Raw genomic sequence first — 21,581 nt, forward strand, 5'->3', positions numbered from 1 at the left:
ACCTTGATATATATCGGGTCGATGCAGTATGGCTTTCATTAACCCTTCATATTCTAGTAAACAATACTAATCCATCAGGTAAGAGGTTTAATTCGGGTAAGAAAGCCATCAGCCGGGGCACAGGACGCCTGTCGGACGCGTATTGAGTTTGTAACCAGGGATTATCTCCACGGCCGGCGTTTAAAGACCGGGGATTACCGCGCGTGGATCTTGTGGCGCTGAAACCAGATTATACGTGCGCAGCACGGGGGCAAAGAATCCACGAGAATGTGGCGGCTTTCAAACCACCCCTCTGTCTCCGGAGGTGGCTATTGTGAACGGCGCTCGTCGCATTAACGGTTTACCTGAACGCTCTCGGTCCCTCGGCTTATTAGACTCATTTACATAAACAAATTAGGCTGTATTGTTCTTGTGCAACATTGAATTTATCCTAATTAGGCGAGGGACACGCGGTGCCCCAAATTATTAACAGAGTGCTGGGCACTCCGACGCTCGTTAAGTCAGAGCCGGCTGCCGTTCCTAAGTAGGTTAAACGAAGCCAGCGATGGCAGCCTGCGTCCTGACGGAACGTTCCTAATGGATTATATCTGTTCCCGGAACCAGCCCCGGTATAATGAATTTGGAAACGTCTCGTCGTTCACCTGATCAGCTTCGGCAAAATGCTTAAAGAGACGTCGCTTGGGCTTTTCCATCACTGGCCCGGCCTGCGACTGGTCGGTGATGGTTCCAATTTATAATACCGGTCAATGGATGGGGGCTGTTGTTCCTCAGTGGCCTTACAATGGAAAAATATTTACCCCAGCTGTGGGCCAGTTTTTGCCCCATAATATTATGTTTTCTGGCAGCTGCATATCAGCCATTTGTATGATTCTCGCTCTGTTATCTGAGCCCCGATCTACTAAACAAACCCCCGACTCCTTATCATAGAATAGAATGGCTCGGTCTTAATCACCCAGTCTTTTAGAACACACCAAAATAATCCAATAGGAATACTCCTATACATTATCAAAATCTGTGGCATGGTGTTAGAGCGCTCAGGACCTCTGATGTCCCGTTTGGCGCATGCTCACAGTATCCAGGGATGATCGTAACAATCTCCTATACAAACCCAGCCCCCCCCCCAAACATGCCGACCGGCCGGCCTGGCTCCATGCTTCCCGTCTCCTCTTGCAATTAAAGCTCCTGGAACACACGGCTCTATCCGCGGACTGATCAAGGTAATATATTATCCTCCAGCTGGGGTTGTGTTGGAAGGTGGAAGCCGGGCTGCAGCCAACATAAATTTGGATGTACATTCAGGATATAAATGCCAGCAGCCCCCGGCAGCTCCTGCCCCCCACCCAGGACTTTCTGCGTCTAAAATAGACTCAGGTACCGTATACCCTTTCCCGGCAGCTGAAACATAGATTCTGCCCCTCCGGATGGGCTTTTAAAAGGCTCGCAGAACTCAAAAGGCTGTCGTGGTTGCCCGTTATCAGCTGGTTGGACCCGACTACTAGTATGTTTGAAGGTACTTCATCATTAAAGGACCGAAGAGGGGCACTTTTATCGTAGGGGGTGTGGTTAGAGGCGTGGCTGGGGTGGGGCTTTATTAAGACTGTTTATGTGCTTTTGTGGCCTCTTTTTGTGTAACCAAGTGGGGCATTTAGAAGAAGAATTTACTATGTTTAATTTTTAAAGCCATTCCTTGCTGTTTCTATACATATTACTGGGCTGAGGGTCCCTGTTATGTGGCAGAGGGACTGAGCCCCCCCCAGGCCAGAATACCCCACTGTCCCCCCACCTCGTGCATGGTTGGGGTTAATCTTGCGATACGGCCCATCTGGAGCGCCTGTGGCGAGTTGATCTCTCGTGTGATTTATTTCCGGCAGTCGGAGGTGTCGTGGATTCCGAATAAACACTACTCCGGTATCTACGGACTCATGAAGCTCGTCCTGACCAAGACGCTTCCCACCAGCCTGGAACGGGTCATCGTCCTGGACACCGACATCACGTTTGCCACCGACATTGCCGAGCTGTGGGCCGTGTTCCACAAGTTCAAAGGTAAGACACGCTCTGCGTGGTTTTCCTGTCTTATTTCGACCTGGAATTCCGACGTCTGCAGAATCTCTTCCTCTGTGAATATTAAAGCGAACCCATTGTTTAAAAAACATATGTTTTATAACCTCCTTTTTGGTAGAAAGACGTCATTATAATGTCTGTTCTTTAAAAACATATCGCTCTGGAATCATAAACCAGGTTATCAAAACGTAACAGAGCTAAAGATCTACTTTGATGCATCGTGATTGTTCTAGCTTATTAGCCAACAGGCAGCATTTGTGATACCGGGAGGTTGGTAGATATGTGGAACATCCTCCCAGTGGAAGTGGTAGAGGGTAATACAGTGAGGGGATTAAACATGCATGGGATAGACATACGGCTCCTGAATCTAAGACGAGACCAACGACTGATTAAGGTTTGAGTCTTTACTGGAGGAGAAACGGGCGACTAGACGGGGGCCGGATGGGGCTGATTCTATGCGCATCTTCTGCCTGAGCATCATGGGAGTTGCCAGTCCCTAGTAGCAGGTAGTAATTCTTGTTGGCTACCGGTGCTCCTGCATAAATACAGCGTAAGGTATCTGCTTGTGAGCGGGTTTTGCTCCCGGCGTTTCGTTTTAGCGGAGGGTGACTGCTGTAATGATGCGACCTGTCTATAAAAACACTCCAGCCATATGTTATAATAAAAAAACCAGACAGCGAAGATTTATGGTGCGCAGGAAGAGCCGCTCAACCCACCTGGTTTCCATAGCAATGAAGATAAAAATCACATTTTCGCTTTTTGTTTTGCCAACATAGTTTTTACCACACGGCGAGAAAAGCTGGGAAGGAAAAAAAAAAAAAGGTTTGAGGATTCTGGGCATAAATTATGGAATAATTATAAAGTTTTCAGAATGAAGAGAAATGTTGGGGGGGGGCAGCAGACAGCAGGGGAAGAGTCAGTATTTTGACAGGTTTCGATCCAATGAGCGAGATCATTGCCGTCTGATGATGTCATCAGAAAAGCCTGCGGCAGTAGATGCGAGAGAACATGATGTGATGGAACTAGGAGCCTTTAACGTAATTGTACGGTCTATGGATCACCGACGGCTAAAGTTTGGCGCTGAAGTAGCCGTGATACTATCACTCCCATATGCTCAGCCATATAGTCATGGAAATAATGGCAAGCAGTAGAAGCTAAAGTCTCGACGTTCGCCGACCAAAAGATCAAAACCCATACATTACAATAGATCAAAACCCATACATTGCCCTTTGTGGTTGGAAGACTGTCTTCGTTACTTTCTTCATTGTCTTTGTCGCTTTCTTCATTGTTTTCGTCACTTTCTTCATTGTCTTCATCGCTTTCTTCATTGTCTTCATTGCTTTCTTCATTTTCTTCGTCGCTTTCTTCATTGTCTTCGTCGCTTTCTTCATTGTCTTTGTCGCTTTCTTTATTCTCTTTGTCGCTTTCTCCATTGTCTTTGTCGCTTTCTCCATTGTCTTTGTCGCTTTCTTCATTGTCTTTGTCCCTTTCTTCATTGTCTTTGTCCCTTTCTTCAGAGTTCTATGGGACACTATCCCTTTAAAGCTTAGCCAGACTTCAGACCAAAAGCATGTTGCGCAAGATCATTGTTCTTCACGTGCAAGATTGTTTCGTGCCTTTTGTAGCAAATCGTGTAAAGATAAAGGTCAACACCTCTTCCTATTAGTGTTATCAGCATCTCTCGGCTAGCAGGGAAAGGGCAGACGTCGGCACATCCTAATAAGCCATGAAAACCCGCTATCGACCTAAATATCACATCCTTACACTAAAACTCCACTTCACTCCCGGAGCCCCCCCATACCACAAGCACTGTCTGCTTCGGTAGAAAAGCTTGCACTCTAGATGTCCGAAGCCTTGTGATGTTTCTTGATATTCGGCGCATGGTGCCCAATCATGGTCTGTTGGGCGACCAATCCCTGGGACAGCAGATGCATGTCAGGGTCTGTTTTGCATGGACTCCAATGCGTTTTAGCAGAAATTGGGGCAGAGTTTCTTTCGTTACGTCGTCCTCGTTTAACTCCTCCCCCAGCCACCTCTACTGAAACCAGGAAGTGTATGCAGGAAGCGTACTTCTTGCACATGCTCAGTAGCTCTCAATGAGGTCAATGCCAGCTGACCTCCTTCTGAAAACAATTAGAGTAGCAGCAGCCGATCACACGAGTGCTCAGAAAACATTAGTGTTCGCATAACATATATCCGGTTGTCTCCTCCTACTCCTTTTTAGCTGAGCTACTGAGCATGTGCAGGATTTGTACCTAAGAATGCTTCCTGCTTTCAGGACAGGCAGCTGGGGGGCGGAGTTAGTGGAGACAGAAGCCTCACTTTCTAACTCCAGTAACTAAAGAATGCCTGCGCCGATTTGCATGCCGTAAATTGCGATGGAGTCCATGCAAAACAGGCTTCAATATGCATTAAACAGGGAGTCCGCCTTTAAGACTCATCTCGGTTCCACTAGATGCTGTTTTTTTTCCCAACTTTTATTGAACTAACACAAACTCCCGTGATTTTCTTTAGCAGGTAGCTGCTTATGGAAAGGTACGTTGTAATTTCCTGACGGCCGGCCGCGCTGGCTCATTAATTTACTAATCATTAAGTAAAGTTTATTTTTTATTCCGTCCCTTGCATTTGCATTAATTAAAGCATCCGACATTTAACAAAAAGCGGTTGATAGTAATAAAGAAAAAAAATCACATTTTCAAAAGGGCATTCGTTTTTAACGCGGATAGAGCTGTTTGAACAAAAACAATTAAGGTCGCGAGCACAAAAGCGGAATGTGACGATTTGGTGCTAAAATCAACTAAAGGAAGCGGAAAGCAGAGCAGCCATTGCCTGGATGAACGTTTACCATCTCGGCTTAGAAGCGCTCCCATGTATCCCGATCGTTATTTTTCCTTTAGAAGAGATTCTGATGAGATATCTTCCAGGCTAAGCCCGGTTTTCCACGAGCCGTAGATATGGGTGATGTGCCACGGCGGCGTCAGCACGTGCGATGGAGCGCGATGATGCGGATTCCGATAGATCCGTATAATTTTCGGAGGGAATCGGAGCGCGCGGCACCTGTTCACACGCCTGTCAAGAGCTCAGACGCCGCTAACAACACGTTCTGCCATCATAAATATCACAAAAGGTCAGCCGTGTTTGGGCGCTGGTTCATTGATTGCCCCTGAAGGATGATGTGGCGGCTGCCGGCTTTCTGCCGTAATTATGTGCGGGGCTTGTAGGGTACGAGGCGCGAACGCGATGTCAGGACATACCCGTCACCGGCTTCCGGCAGCCGAGGCGTTAACACAAATTATACTTTAATATGTTCTTGTTACAATTACGGTCTTTGCATTGAAACTATTGTCCCTCATACCTCCCAAGTGTCCCTGTTTATGACCAGTCCCTCTTTGTGCCCCAAAAAAATCAGTGATGAGTTTTGTCCTCTCTGGTAGGCTAAACAAATGAACATTAACCGAAACATTTAAATACTAAAGGGATCTAACAAAGTACAGGAGGGGGGTTATTTCAAAAGAGGAGAAACGTTAGAACAAGAGGCCAGAATCTAAAATTACAGGATCAGAGGCTGAGATGGAATGGAAGATGTTTTTTACTGAGAGAGTGGTAGATAAGTGGAACAGCCTCCCAGCAGAAGTGGTAGAGGCTAATACAGTGAGGGTATTTAAACATGCATGGGATAGACACACGGCTCCTGAATCTAAGACGAGACCGACGACTGATTAAGGTTTGAGTCTTTACAGCAGGAGAAACGGGCGACTAGACGGGGGCCAAATGGGGCCGATCTGCCGGCAGGTTCTATGTTACTACGATCTGTCATTTTATTATTTCTTCTGCAAAGTTTTGGGTAAAAACACCAGAAATCTCCAGCCTTTTGTAAACTGCTCTTTCTGCCGGAGGGGATTCACACAAATGCTAGAAATATGAAGAATTTCTTAGGGTGAGAAAGCAACATTTAGAGACCCCCCCCCACGTATTTACAAAAGGGACACAATTTAAAGGGACCACTCAGCTGTGCTATATGATGGCTGGAGTGTGTGTGGAATGTTGTAACGGCTCGGTATTGCGTTAAGTAGATCAGGCCCAGCGAGTCGTTGTGATGGAGGAGCTCCCGCGAGCGGCTCATCTGTTCCTCTCTCTGCTCGATGTACATATTGATCAACGTCCTGACATTCAAAGGACCGTTAAAGGTTCGGGGGAGAAAGCTGCACGGCTCCCTGCAAACAGAGATCGCCGGGGTCAAGCTGTCCTTGTTATAGGACCTCCAGGACCCCGGCCCCGGAGCGAGGAGATGACAGCTGATGTGATGGGTGATGAGCGTGTGCCGGGACACGCCACTTACACGCTGTGACATTTCACAAAGTAACGCTGATCGGAGTAGACGCACGCGCCGTCCAAAGAGCCGGGGAGACTGGTACGGGGCAACGGCTCTGCCAAGGACGGCTCGCTGCGCTTCGGGGACCTCAGAACAGAAGGGGAGTCCTCCTGGCGAAACGCGTCTCGTATGTCCCAGGCCAGGCATTGCTTCCAAACTGGACTCTAGAGTTCAAACAAACTGTGGAACACCCCCTTCCCCGATCACTCGGATCATCGTTTCTTCTGTGTTTCCTACACCAGGGTCCTCCATCAACACAACTCCCCACCACTCCTCATCATCACCCCTACGTTTCTCCTTCCAACGTTTATTTCAACGCTTACCGCTACACAGGTGGACTTTACAGCATACATCCCAGGTCAGGTGGACACAGAGGGACACTTGTTGTTTAGGGGGTAAGGGCAGGGCTTTATCAGGACTTTTTATGTGGCTTTGTGACCTGTTGGCAGCTATTATTGTAACTGAGTGGGGCGTTTAGAAGAAAAATAATGGGTTTTATTTACAAAGTTTAATTTATAAAGCCGTTCCCTGCTGTTTCTATACACATTATTGGGGCTTTTAGGGCTGTAGAACCCTGCGATACCCTCATACCCAGCAAACATTCCGACCTCCTAGAAAAGAGGGGCATCAGGGGAGGAGAGAGGGGCATCAGGGGAGGAGAAAGAGGCATGCGTATTTGAGGCAGAAAGAGGAACTGGCCAAAGTAATCAGGGTCACTTGGGAGGTGTTCCTATAGGAAGGTTACATTCAGATGAATTTTTCTTCATTATAACATCCTGTCCAATCTCATTAAACTGGCCTCGCGTTTTACGGCCGGACGTCCGACTGAAATCCCTTAACCTGGCAGCATTTTGTAGAATTAGCTTTTGTCAAACACTTTGCTCCTCCGATAAATCTAGGAGAATGTTCTCAGGAGCACCGTGGAAAGCAGACCACACGAGGCCGGCGTGTTATGGATAACAGCGCGTTCGCAGATCACCCCCCCCCCCCGTCTCGGCTCGCGCGTCAGCACCATGATTAACAGACTGTCCAGAGTCGCAGTTAAGTAGGAAGTGTCTGCGCAGGATGCTGCTGTTCTGCAAGACCGGGCTATTATTCCTGACATAATTATGACTTTGCAAGTACTGTACGGAGAGAGAGGGGGGAGAGCAGATTAAATACTGCAGAGGAGAATCTTAATGCTGAGCTTAAACTGGCCGGCCGACAGGGCTTCATGACCTCGCAGACAGCGCAGGAACCCTTCGGAACCGGAAACAATGTAGCCATGTAGAACGTTGAAGAGCCTACATCTGCTGCTGATGGAATGTTTATACCCCCCGCTGTCCTCGCCATAGTGAGACGTCGATGGGTGTCATTGGTGGGGGGAATGTGTTGCTGGACCCGCTGCACGACTGCCTAGGGGTGCATTACTCGGAGACATGGGACTGCTGCTTGTCACGTGGAACGCGTTTCCATGGAGGAGGAGGTGACATTAAAAGGACACTTCTGGTGAAACACGCTCAGCATACACAACATGCCGCCCAAGTACAATGAAGTATAGCTGCCAACTGTCCTTCTGCGGATCCCAGACCTCTCCTTCCCTCTTTTCTAGGAGGTCAGAATGTTTGCTGGGTATGAGGGGATCGCAGGGTTCTACAGCCCTAAAAGCCCCGATAATGTGTATAGAAACAGCAGAAGAAGAGGCTTATACACTATGCAGATACCTGATATTTCAAAATATGGCATAAAAGGACTTAGTAAAGCTCTGTCTCTCTCTCGCTCTCCTGCTCTCCCCTCCCAAATGTCCCAGGTTCCATGGCCTGGCTGTGGAGATCCTCTGATTACCCAGCCCGTCTGTGCTGTTTGGGTATTAAGGGGGTATAACACCATTCCCATTATGATCCCAGTGTAAGGGGGTTTGGGGGGGTCTATTTTCTCTGCTTGCATTAGCCATTGGTTCTGGATCTCTTCCCGCCGATCACATGGTCACGATGACATTACGATGACCCCAATAAAATAAGAAAACGCTTCACTTTTATTTGCCGTTCATTCATCTTTCCCCTAGAGCACCAACAAGTGGGCAAAGTACAAGTCACGCCGAGCCGTCCGTCTGCCGGGGGCCACGAGGCGCTCTAAAAATTAAATACCACCGGCTAAAAAAATAAACAGGAACCCGCGGCTTTTACGAAATATTTTTTTGGATGGGCTCGGCCAATAAACGGTTAAACAATCGTATCAATCGCTATAAAGAAACGGAGACAGATCGTAGGGCTGTCGATTTTCCCCGAGCCCAGGAAGGCGACTGCTTACGTAGGAGGTTTTTTTTTTAGAGGGTGGAGTTGCTGTGGCAACAGAAGTGAGGATTTTTTTTTTGGTTGCCATAGCAAACAGCTAAATTAACCCCAACATAGCTGACAGCAAAGTTACTTGAAAAAGCTTAGTAAGATCCACAGTTCCCGTTTTTTTCCGATCTCTTTGTTTATATTTCTTTATTTTGTTGTTTATATTGTTTTTAGAAACATTTTTTTTGGTTTGTTTTTACCAAAGTCGTTATCTTGTCTTCTGTTACTGATGCTGCCGAGAACGTGTTATGGAGTTTGTTACGAAATTTGGGATTTTGAGACTTCAAGGAATTTAAAAGTAAAAAAAGAAAATTAAAAAAATTGGAATGTTAAGTGGTAAATGTGGTCCAATCACCATGGCAACCAGTGGAAAGATCCTGCCTATTGCGCTGCGTTTTTGGCTCTGAAAAACAATTCTCCAGATTGAGACACCTGTGTTGGGGGTGTGGCAGGATGTGTGGGTGGGGCTTGTGCCGTAAGTGGGCGGGTCCGGGTCCCGCCATATGGGGAGAGCCACTTTGCGGTGCTCGGTTTTTAGCGTGGCACAAAGTGCGGGATCTGCATTGGAGATCTGCACGGACCCCCATTGATCTTAGAGCCCCCTGGGCCAGCCCCATGATCCCTACAGCCTGCAAAAGTGGGGCAGTGGGAAGCTTCCCGGCACAGTTGGGGGGTATGCAACCTGAACAGCTGTGTTTTCCAGGAGCCAATCAATAGGATAGAAGTGAGAAGGTGGTGGATATATGGCAGAGCCTTCCAGCAGAAGTGGTAGGGGCCAGTACAATGCGTGCATTTAAACATGCATTGGATAGACATACGGCTCCTGAATCTAAGACGAGACCAACGACTGATTAAGGTTTGAGTCAGCAGGAGAAACGGGTGACTAGACGGGGGCCGAATGGGGCCAAACTGCCCACAGATACAATGTTTCCATGTTGTGTGTTCTCGGGGCACACGGTGGTCTTTTTGACACTGAGAAAGTTTGTATTTGACCTTGTAAAAGCGCGCAGACTTGTCTCCGCCACCTTGACGCTCCCCCCCTCCATCGCTGGTGTATTAGGGAAGATTGACCGTAGCTTCTCTGCATCGAGTCCCCTCATTAATCTTACTAACAGCCTGCATTAGGGACAGATCTGGCTTCTCCCATTAAACAATCCTTCCTCCTTCATTAGCGATGCCACATTTCAATTCCGCTCTCGCAGCCACTTCTTATGGACGTTCTAATCTCTCGTCGCAGATGTGACCGGTCTGCCGGGGGTTAATTGTCTTTAATATCCAGTTGGTCGGCTTTAAGAGTAGTGAAACCCACCGGGATGGAACGCGCGGCCCCCTTGGAAGTAGCTCGGACGTGTTATAATACCGATGCAAAGATTTTTATTCCAGTGACTCCTTCATGGTGGCAGCCCAAAAAAAATGGTCGTTATGGAAACCATGAATGGTCAGAAGGCAAAGATATTCTGAATGAAGCCACCTGTATTCAAGCAGGGATTTCAGCTGTGATAGAACAGAGAAAAAAGCACCAATCAGGATGCTTGGATGTCATTTATTCAGAGTAGAATATTAATATTGTCAAATCCTTTATTATTAATCTTAACGAATATTATTAATTTCGGAACTCTCCCCTATTGTAATAACGCGACGGAATCTTTAAGAGTTCTAAAAAAGAATAAAATATAAATGGAGAATTGCGAACCTTGACCAAAAAAAAAAGAGCAAACTATAAAACTTTGATAAATTATGCCTCCCTCCCTAACGATAATATACGAGGATTCTTTTCTAAAGATAAATCTTGTTAAAAAAAAAAAAAAATGAATAAAAAAAAGTTTTTAAAAGTGTTTATCCCCCGCTTCGCGTCTTCAGACCTTTGGGAAATTTCTTCCTCTTTGTTAATGATGTTTTTGTGTCGCTGAGGCAGCTTAAATATTCCGGTGACGAAGATAAATGACCGGCCAGGTACCAAGCAGCCCGCTTTTTTTTATATCTTAAGCTATTTATAGATTTTCTGCTTTTTCGGACGTCCAATCTTTTCATTGCGATGCCGCTGTGTATATCAGATAAAAGTTCCTTGTCTCCCGGTAACCGCTTGGGAAATACATTTTTTGCCCTTTTTTGGGTTTTTTTTTTTTACATTTTTTTGTTAAAGCTCACATTAGAAAAAGCAATGAGTGCGATAAAATTAATTAAAAATAAAAACAGAAAAACCTCCAGTATGTTAGACTTCGCTTTTCCCAAACCTTATATTTTACACTAAATTATTAATCATAATAAAAATAATAATAATAATAATAATACCATTGATTGATTTATATAGCGCCATCATATTCCGCAGCGCTGTACAATAGGTAAACAGTAAATAAGTAGCGCATCAAATAACAGTTTGGACTTCCAGAAACTCCAGTCGGGAGGGCCTTGCTCAAAGAGCTTACAATCTAAAAAATCCACCAGACTGTGTTTACAGGTAAAAATATCTTCACATTAGAATCCCGTCCTATGGAAAGCGCTCTTAATTAATGCTCAACGTCAAATACGTCTCCCCATTACAAAGCCGGACAATAATACTTTAAATTACAGAACTAAAAAGGAAAGAGTTATATTTTCTATGACGTTTATTTATATGGCACCAGCAGACGCCGTAGCGCTGTTACTATAGGGGGCGGTGGAAATATTTAACAGTATTAGGACGTATTGGTACAGGAGGAGAAGAGGGCCTTGCTTCGTCTTCGGGATGTCGGTGGGCGGGTCTACTGATGTTAGTGGGCGGTTCTGCTGACCCCAGTGGGCGGTCCTGCAGATGTTACATGCGAAAAGCAGAAAAATTGATAGTGGTAGGAGGGGAAGTGGGCGGAGAGTGGGGCGGGGAATAGGATGGGCCTCAATGCCGCTCCAGGCGAAACGCGGAAGGTACCCAGGTATACCTATGAGCTTACAATGTATCGAGCCGAATAAATCACTGTCAAGGGACAAAATGTTTACACCAAAATGTATGAATGCTTCTACATTTTTATGTTTTGACCAAAATACGTATTTCCGTAGAGGGCATTGGCGGTGACCTTCCATTGTCATTGGCGCTGTCCGTTTTAATAACCTTGCCCAAATCCCACCAACACGCATGGCGTTATTCTGATTAACCACAGCGCCTCTCTCTCTCTCGCAAGCTTCAGACGGGAAAGCATTTCGCTAATTATCTGACTGCTGAATGAACAGAATTTCTCCTTTCCCGTCTTCTGTGCGTCTCCCGGGGATTGAAAGAACACGGTTTTCGCAAGGTCGTATCCAGCACATTAACGAGTCCTTATGAAGTCCCGGCTACCGCCAGGTTCCTCGTGTTTAATTCGGCACATATAAAAGGAGAAAACGGGGTAATCCCTAATCATCGCGGAGACCCCCGGTAATGAACTGTACGCATCCAGCCTTTGCCAGGGGAGGCTTTAATAAATAAACGCCTGACAGAGATGGATCTGAGCCTTCGCAGAGGTCCTTAACCCTCTTTCCTTTTTACTTTCGCAACATGCCAATTACCTCCCATGAGAACGATTCACGCGCAGATATATATATATATATGACCCAAGATGCGGCTCATCCTACAAGCTTACAGACTTTTGTGCTTTTTTTGACGCCTTTAAAACCAACTATAGACTTTGATCAGGTCTCCAAGGACATAGAAACATAGTATTTGCCGGCAGATCGGCCCCCGCCTAGTCCGCCCTGCTGTAAAGATTCAAACCGTAATCAGTCGTCGGTCTCGTCTTAGAGTCGGGGGCCATATGCCGATCCCATGTAGGCTTAAACCCTTTCACTGTATTAATCTCTGCTAGGAGGCTGGTTAAAGGGACAGTTTAATGTCTCAGACTCGCAGAAGAATGCGTATGAAAGTACTTGCCTTAAGGAGAAGCTGCAGCTCCGTGATCTGACAATTCATGCCATTAGAAGCAGCCATGGAGGTTTTTTTTTTACATATAAGCTTAGCTTGACGGTTTGGACTTTTCTCCGTGACGCTGAGATTCTCTGCCAGATCTAGTACCTCTTCAATAATTATCATTTTTTAAGAGCCAATATATTACAAAGACTGAAATAAAGTAAAATCGGGAAAATCGGGATAATTGTGCCAGGCAGGGCTCTCTTACACAGCCAGGCTTAAGTGCCATCGGCCCGTAACTCGCCAGCCCGGTGTCCCATTCTGTCCCAAATCCATGGAGTGGACACGAAGCCCGTACCGTGATAACATTTCTCATGGAAATTCTATATATTTGATAGCGGAGCAAAAGTAATTGAGATTTATCCAACGGGATGGGGTGAAATCTCCAGCTGGGAAAAAGTTTCTGCCTAAAAAGCCTGTATAAAAACCATCAAAGGCTTAATCAGTTTGATGCAGAGGCTGGAAAAAGAAGCTATTGAATAATTGTCAGGCTTCCCGGTGTAAGTACGCGTTCCGAGCAGCCTGCCTGATGCATTTGCTTTCTGTGTGATCTCCTAAATAAAGATTATCAATGCTAGATTTGGCTCTAAGGTACGGGTTATTGATGAGCGGCCCTCTCTGCGGCTTTCTTGCTTTATGTTGGAGTTATAATAGTTTAGAACCGTGTGCCGGAATCCGACGGCGGTTTCTGAGCTCTGTGGCCTCTCTGTGTAGACCGTCGGCCTTCTAGGACTTCTAGGACATGCACGACGCACCGGAATATTAGTATTGGGGGGTTCAGTGGCTTTTCAGCTGTTCAGATGGTTTATGGTTTTACAATAATGTCCCCGTTGCTGTTCATACCCCAGAAACCAGCCTCTGGGACATGCTTAGTATATGGCGCTGCCCTAATATATAACCCCCCGACTTTTCCAGTGCCCAAGTCGGTGGGGTGTAACATCTGTTGACCACCCCAAATATCGTTAATGGCTTTTAAAGCACAAACTAATTTCAAATATAATTTACGGTTTAGACTGGAGAAAAGGAACAGGTCCCTATGGGGTGTCCACAGGAGGGCACAAGAGGGGCCACTCTGGAACGATTCTCAAGCTATGACTACCATACTGATACATGGCTATGCTTGAAGCTTCTGGAACAGGGGAATGCAGAGGTAGGGTGGTCCACGGCCCTCGCAGAGGTGTAGAAAGGCTGCTTCTTCCAATTCAGCGTGTGAAGAAGAAGCGCTTTGAAGATAAGGTCTGCCAATTTAGCATTTCTTATTTTCTGTTCACACAAAGCAATCCAGCTGAGACCCGCAGCTCCTCCAGGGGAAAACACTTTAAAGCACAGCTTGAACCAACCAGTGTATTTGCATCACCTACGGGGTTTAACCTATGCCCGCTTGTACTGCGTTAAATATATTACGTAAGAGGCGTTCAGTACAAAGCGGACAGGAGAATACAGATTATGTTGTTGGGCTGACCAGAATGCATCTATTTTAATTTGAGAAGTGTAGTACTTGGGATCTTACGGCTGATGTGATGAGATGGCAGGAGTCATTGAGTAGAGAGTGAAAGGATGAGATGGGAGGAGTCATTGAGTAGAGAGTGAAAGGATGAGATGGGAGGAGTCATTGAGTGAGGAGAGAAAGAATGAGATGGGAGGAGTTATTGAATGAGGAGAGAGAGAATGAGATGGGAGGAGTTATTGAATGAGGAGAGAGAGAATGAGATGGGAGGAGTCATTGAGTGAGGAGAGAAAGGATGAAATGTCCTCAAAGTTCTGCCTTCGCAGTAGTTATATAAATAGGCAGAACATTCCTACCACGTGTTTCTGTTTACTCTGTGTCTGGTCTGGGCTTCCTGCAGTTTCTAGCACAATATTTGGGGCTTTTAGTGCTGTAGACCCCTGCGATACCCTCATACCCGGCAAACATTCTGACCTCCTAGAAAAGAGTAGAATCAGAGAATGAAAGTTACCCCAGTGCTGACCGTGCTTCATAGGGCATCACATGTTTCCCGTTTCCACTTGGAAGCCCGCTGGAAAGTCACTAGAGCAGAATCTTTACGCGGTTAAAGGGTAATTACGGCACTGGAACCTCAGTAAACAAATCTTGAAAAAAAAGCATCCTCAAATATACGGTGGATTTGTTTTTTAAATTATATTTTTTTTCCTGAAACATTGGCTTAGATTCCGGCGAATACTGAATTTCCCCTGAGACCCAACGGAAGAAGTAAAGGCTCGGTAGACGATCCAAGTACAAACTAAGACTTTTTGTTCTTTGTGATCTATCCTTGGCTTATTTTTTTTTAAGTTGTACCTTAGAGCTCTTCTAACGCTCCAGCCTGGCACTTTTTTAAAGAAGAAAAAAATGTCATAATTAACACAGTTGTGGCTGCAGCGCCTGCGGGAGATTTAATAGAGCTGAATACTTGGCCACAGTTGGTGCAAGGAGAGAGAGGCACTAAAAGGTTTGGCCTTTGTCGTTTCCCGTAGGCATCACCCAGCCGGGCAACCGGTTCTGGGAATTTGGGCAGCTTGGCCTTTGTGCTTTCGGAGTTTTTCATTAAACGACATATATCACACACATAAACTTTGGTTTTAAAGGTTCATAAAACATGCGCTGCTTCTGGTTCAGTTTAATGTCCTACTATAGCAGAATGCGTATAAAAGTATAACCCTAACCCTCAGTAATTTAATGTGCATTCTTCAAAAACAAAAAACCTCCATAGTCTGACTATTCGTGCCGCTGACGCAAACTCTCCCCCCGTTACATTTAGTGTGGGGGGGGTAAGTATATCTCATACATGACCGTGTAGGACAGGATACAGGCACCCCAGGGTTACCCATAGTCATAGGGCATCACACGCTACTTGTTTCTACTTGGTTGTCACAGAGGAGACCTCTACAAGCCAGTGACCATCTGGCCAGCAGAATACCGTTTCGGTTGTCAACTCGGCCCTTTGAGAATCGACTAACGTCTCCGAATGCACTGCCGATCCTCAGCTGGGACTTTACAATATTTAGGTTGGTCAGCCAGTGGGGGCTCAAACCAACTCCTCCAATGGGGGCTGTGACCCGAGACAGCTAAAACATCCCAAAACATTGGGTATTTTGGCCCTCACTCTGGCATCCGGTGGGTGAAAACATTGTTGCCCGCTTGAACTTTTAAAGTAGTAGTTAGTGCCACAAGGCACTGGCACCCATCTGGGAATTTTAGTGTTAGGGGACCATACTCCCAGGTTGCATTTATAGACTGATACTTCCAAGAGTGACTTTCATGACCTTTACAAGTCGCTATTATACAGCACTCAAAGAGTTCACCCTGCGCATGGACAACCACATGGTGACCGGGCTTCCACTCTTCGTCCTCCTGTCCCGCTAAATGCCACGTGGAACGAGGATCTTTTCCTCTGACAGTAAAATCAATGGATGAAATATTGCGAAACCGAAAATGCTCGGTGGTGAATTGATTGCCGTACTGGGAAAAGTGGACGCGCCGGGATCCGTGGCTCAGAGGCATCGCTAAGACCAAGCGCCTGAAACATTTATTCATAACATTCATCTAGGAATGAGGTTGACGAATAGCTGAGGCTCACGCATCACGTCTGTGCCCCTACAGTTACCCCAACTGTTGCAACGAAAGAAGCCCCATTAAAATAATTTTCCTGCATGGAAGCTCTTTGGACTTGAGACAAAATTTAAATAATAAAGGAAATATCAGTGCGGTTTCTGGATGCTTAATTGTAAAGACATTTAAAGGTCATGGGGAAGATTCCAAAAATATTTATTTAAAGGTGACAGTGGCATTTACAAAATGTTACCGCATCTTCCGGTACTGTTACAGTAATCTAACACGGGACCCCCATTCCCAACGGACTCTATAAAAGATACTTCCCCGGGCGCCTGCCGTGGAACGCACACAAACGGCCCAAAATTCTCAGAAAACAGAGATTTGGGTCCATCCATCCTAAATCACGTCAACCGTGTGGCCCCTGTCTGCCCATTGTACAGCGCTACGGAATTCGATGGCGCCATATAAAACAATAACTGATAATAATAAGCGGAGTCGACCCTTGGTCTGAAGAACCCCCACCTATTGTATTAAGGATGGAGAGGAACGGGCCTATAGATACGGTGTAATCTCCTCCTTCTGACTGCTCCGTTAAGTGGTCTCACTATGGATCATTTATTAAATGATTTATTCATTATTTATTATTTATTAAGATTATATGGATGATGAAATAACATTTGAAACCATTTTGGGGACGTAGCGATCAATCAGCGGGTTCTGGCAGGTTTAGGAACGTTCCACCTCCACCGATACCTTGGCAGTTGCTACAGTAAAAATGTATCAAGTAAAACAATCTCTCGATACGGTGTTATCAGTTACATTACAAGTCAAAGTTAAGCAACATAAAGAAACAAAAAGTATATAAGTCGCCTTTTGGGTATAATCAAGAGAAACCGGCAAGAAATTCTGGCGTCAATCAAATGTTTTTATTACAATGGGAAGAGTTCTTCGTAGCAGAGTAGAGTAGGTTGGAAATAGACTTCAGTCAATTAAGTTCAGCCTTTCACACCTACTGACCCAAAAGAAGGCGAAAAAAACCCTACTTGTGGCAATTCCCAATTACACCACAACAGGGAAAAAATTCCTTCTTGACTCCATGGTGGCAATCGGATTACTCCTTGGATCTACTCGATAATACTACTGTCCTTCTTCATGGGTGGTCATTGAGAAGAGGAGGTTCATTCTTCCTCATCGAGATCTTCGCCTTCCTCACGGATCTGTTGCGGCCTCTCTGTTGGAGAGAAATAAAGTGGAAATTGGTTAATGCTTTGTGTTTATGATGTTCCCACGTTTCCCGTCTCCTACAAGTCTCTACAAACTAGAAGCGTCCAAAGCAACCAATAACCGGAAAGAGCCAAAGCCTAGCGGCCACGAGGTCAGAGGGTGGATGAGTAGTTGAGGCAGGAGCAGGCGGCAGGCGGTGGTGGTCTCTCACCAACCCCAGCGTTTACAGGTGGGCTAACATTTCAACTTTAAAAGAACCGATGGCGTCGACCACAATGGTGGAAATTCACCTTGACCAAGAAGTCTATTAAACTATGGCGCTACCCAACTACCCTTGATTTGATCAAAAGGAAGAGCGCCAATCAACCTCACCCAACTCAGACGCGAGTGGACGGGTTATTACCGACATTCGGCTCTTACTCCCACCCCCCACTATGAAGACTTCTTCTGACCTTTGATGAACCCAGCTCCAAAACATCAATAATAATAAAAAACGGCAATTTACAGCATAAAAAATAAATGGAATGCGTGGATTCCAGCGATTTACCTGCGCCCTTCCTCCATGCGGATTATCTCCGGGGGCTCCTCGGTGTCAGAACTGATGAACTTCTGTGTAAAATAAGGAATAACGGCGAGATATGTAGATGAATTCATAACCCAATCAAATAAAATGCACATATACCCCAGAATATTTGGGACCCCCCCCCTTCCCGATATATAAAACACAATCCCAATTACCTTCTTCAGGAGATACAGGAGTCCGCAGAGCACCAGAAACCCAGCAAACATTGAAATCGTTTTAATGGTGACTCTCGCCGCGAGGCCGAGTTTATGCTAGAAAACCAGATAAAAACATTATGATGAAAATCCCAACACTTGGCATTTTTAAAGATTTCTTTCTAGATTTCGGGAAATGTTGGGCAAAATAACGTGATTTTCCTTAAAAGGGAAAAAAAGCCGCAACGTATACAATTTATACAAATTTTTAATCATTCGTATGGATCGGGCGCAGACTTTAATTACAATCTGAGAAACTAGGAGGAAGTGAATCTAACTTTTAAACCAAATTGCTACTTTCTCTAATTATCCTCCCAAAATCTTTGGCATGGCCTTACACCCCCCCCATCTCTAACCCCAAACCAAAAGGCTCTCCCATTGGTTATTTGTGCCGGGTGGGGGTAGTTATGGACACTCACCCTCCGTTTATGATGGTCAGTTTTCGGAGGTCCGGCGTGTTCGCTCTCCTTCTCCGCGCAGGTCCGGGGTGAGGTGTCCGGATGGATGCGCAGGGTGCTGGTAAAGCGACTTCTGTGCTCTCTGATGGAATCCTGGAACGCCTTATCTTCGAACGGATTACCGTTGGGTCCTAGAGGAGATAAACAGATAACATCAGCATATTTACAGAGTTCCACCCCTCCGGGAAGGTATTTGTTGTAGGGGCAGCCATGGGAATCCCCCCCCACCCCACAGACACTCACCGCAGTCCATGGCGTCCTTGTAACAGGTGCTGAGACAGTCGATCTCCACGGATCCACTAAGTTTTCCATAGTCCATCTCAGCCAAGCACAGGCAACACGTGATGGGAAGAGGCAACACGCTACAAAGAGAGAAGAAAACACGGAATCTACAGAACGTCCAAACAATGGATCTTTACCCCAATAATAATAATAATAATAATCTTTACTGGAACCAAAACAGATCCAGCATCTTACGCCCATCACACGGCTGACGCATTTCCCCGAACCCAAGTCAGAAAGTCCTGAAATACGCGGTTTATCCTGAGACTTTACGATGAGAGCCATGCGCGGCAGCACCCGAGAAATGAGCAATGAGGACGGAGCACATGACCCGATCACCGGAATATTTAATATTTACTTACGCTTTTTCCAAATGAGGTGGAATCGTCATCAGTTTTTCAACAGCCGTGTGAGGAATGTTGGAGGCGCCGACATCCCTGCGGAGAAACACAGAGAGCATAAAGCGGAGATTTCCCAATCCCTTCACAGCTCCATACAGTAAATAAAGCGATGTCGCTCTGATTAGAGGGGATCTGTGACGGGGGGGGGGGTTGGGAATATCCGGCGAGGAGTTGTAGTAAACTCAGCCTTTTAAGCTTTTCAAACCTGACGTATGTGGCTGAGCGTGATATCTGTGTGGCAGAAAGTGGTTTGTGGCTGAGAGTGATCTGCGTGGCTGACAGTGAATCCGGTAGTGTGTGTTCTGGACGGCTGGCAGTAATATGTGTAGCTGAGAGTGATGTGTGTGGTAGAGAGAGATCTGAGTGCTGTGTGCGGTACTTACAGCTCTTCCAGTCCTTTCATGTGGAAGAGAGATGGATCTTGAAACTCTTGCAGCGGATTTTGGGCCAAACTCCTGAAAACAAGCAAAAAAAAAACCATTACCTCCTGCGTGTCACCATGTGATGCGTTCTACTGATACCCGGTTAAAGGTGCTGTTCCATTTACACGTTTGTAACTAAATTCAGTGTCCCTTTAATAAACCGGTTTAGCCCACGCGTGTTACTTACACGTATGTCAAATACTGGAGTCCGTGAGATGTCCTGAACGTCCCGTTCTGGATCATGGTGATGGTATTTCCAGACAGATCCCTGTATAAAGCAGAAGGATTTACAAATAAATCGCTATCACCGGAGGGGAGACCTCGCAGAAAGCAACAAAACAAATGCTAACGGCCCAAAACTTTAAGAATTAAACATTTTTGGGCGTTAAATCCACAGAGTGGGAGACGCTTTATCAAAAACGCATGAGAGACTCCGCAGGAACATGCAGTCTGCCCGGCCTGTGATGGAACAATTAGCAGAATTCTAAAATGGAACTTTAATCTTCAAATAATTCTAAAACTTGCAAAAAAAGTATTATAGCAGCCGAGGGACTGGTGTCGCTGGAGGGAGTCCCATTTTATAACAACATTTAATAATAGAAATCTTTAAAGCCGATCAAACAAACTTACAGATGGAGCAGAAACGAGACCGGCTCCAGCGCCCGCGGCTCAATCGCGTTGATGATGTTACAGGACAGATCCCTGCGAAAGGAAAAAGAGCGTCAATAATGGCGTCAAAAAATGATAATAGATGGGAATCCGCAATATCCCTCTTCCTACCCAAATGTTTCTGTTTTCAAAATGTTTTAAACTTACAGGAATTTCAGTAACGGAAGTCCTTGGAACGCGTCCGCGTCGATCCGCTCCAAGACGTTATTCCTCAATATCCTTAAATAAACAAAGAGGGGAATTAATATCCTCATCAATATAACGAGATTCAATCACATTCGCAAATAGTCATTTTATGGAATATAATAATATATATAATAAACATTCTATACAGAAATCCCATAAATGACTCACAAGGTCTCGGTCCAGGTGTATGAGACCCAGTCGCTCTTCCCAATGGTGGAGATCCGGTTGTTACTGAAGTCACTAAAAGGAAAGAATAAAAGAGTCACTTTTTCTGTGGAACCAGAAGGATTCTCTTTCCGGCCAATAATGTGACCCCCCCCCCCCGAGCCCTTCTACCAGCGCCCCCCAAACGCGTCCGTCTCTCCCCCGCGTCCCCCTACTTACAGGGTGTTAAAGGTGTAATGTGGAGGCTTGACGACAGGGATCTTTGTCAGGTGAAGAGATGGGCTTCCCACACAGGCCAAAATCTGGTCATAGCAGCGGCACTGCGGCCCACAGGCGGCTTCACCGAATGGGAGCGAAGCTGGGCCTATTGGGGCAATCGCAGACAAATTAACCACTCTGCTGCTTGATGTAAGGAATAGCAGCAGAGCGATAAAGGAACATGCGCGAGGCATGTTGTCACAAAGAGATTTGGATCCAAATAGTAACCAGAGGTTATTCGCAATCCAATCGCCTACCCAGTACTGAGCAGAATGAGGGCTGAAGACACGGAACGCTTGATTTATGCAGCATCTGATGATGTCACAATGAGAGCATTCTCATTGTGACATCACAGTGCATGGTGAGGCTCCACAGAAAGATGCCGCCTGCCCAGCCTGTAATGTAACTATTACAACGTTAACAAAAATCATTCTAAAATGTAACTTTAGCATAAATAGTTATTTCTTATTGATAAAAAAAATGATAAAGTTTAAATGGATCCGCTCTCTTACTCTC

At 45.7% G+C, this 21,581-nt stretch overlaps 1 protein-coding gene across 1 annotated transcript in view; it reads left to right on the top strand.

Annotated features, from left to right (window-relative positions):
• The window catches only part of LARGE1 (LARGE xylosyl- and glucuronyltransferase 1), an 87,993-nt gene that overhangs the window by 47,476 nt on the left and 18,936 nt on the right, over positions 1-21,581 (top strand). The window contains exon 6 of the mRNA XM_053462655.1: positions 1,872-2,043. Within this exon, the coding sequence (XP_053318630.1) occupies positions 1,872-2,043 (172 nt within the window). The remainder of the gene's footprint in view (positions 1-1,871; positions 2,044-21,581) is intronic.

Source organism: Spea bombifrons, chromosome 4 (genome assembly GCF_027358695.1).
Source record: "Spea bombifrons isolate aSpeBom1 chromosome 4, aSpeBom1.2.pri, whole genome shotgun sequence".
NCBI lineage: Eukaryota > Metazoa > Chordata > Amphibia > Anura > Pelobatidae > Spea > Spea bombifrons.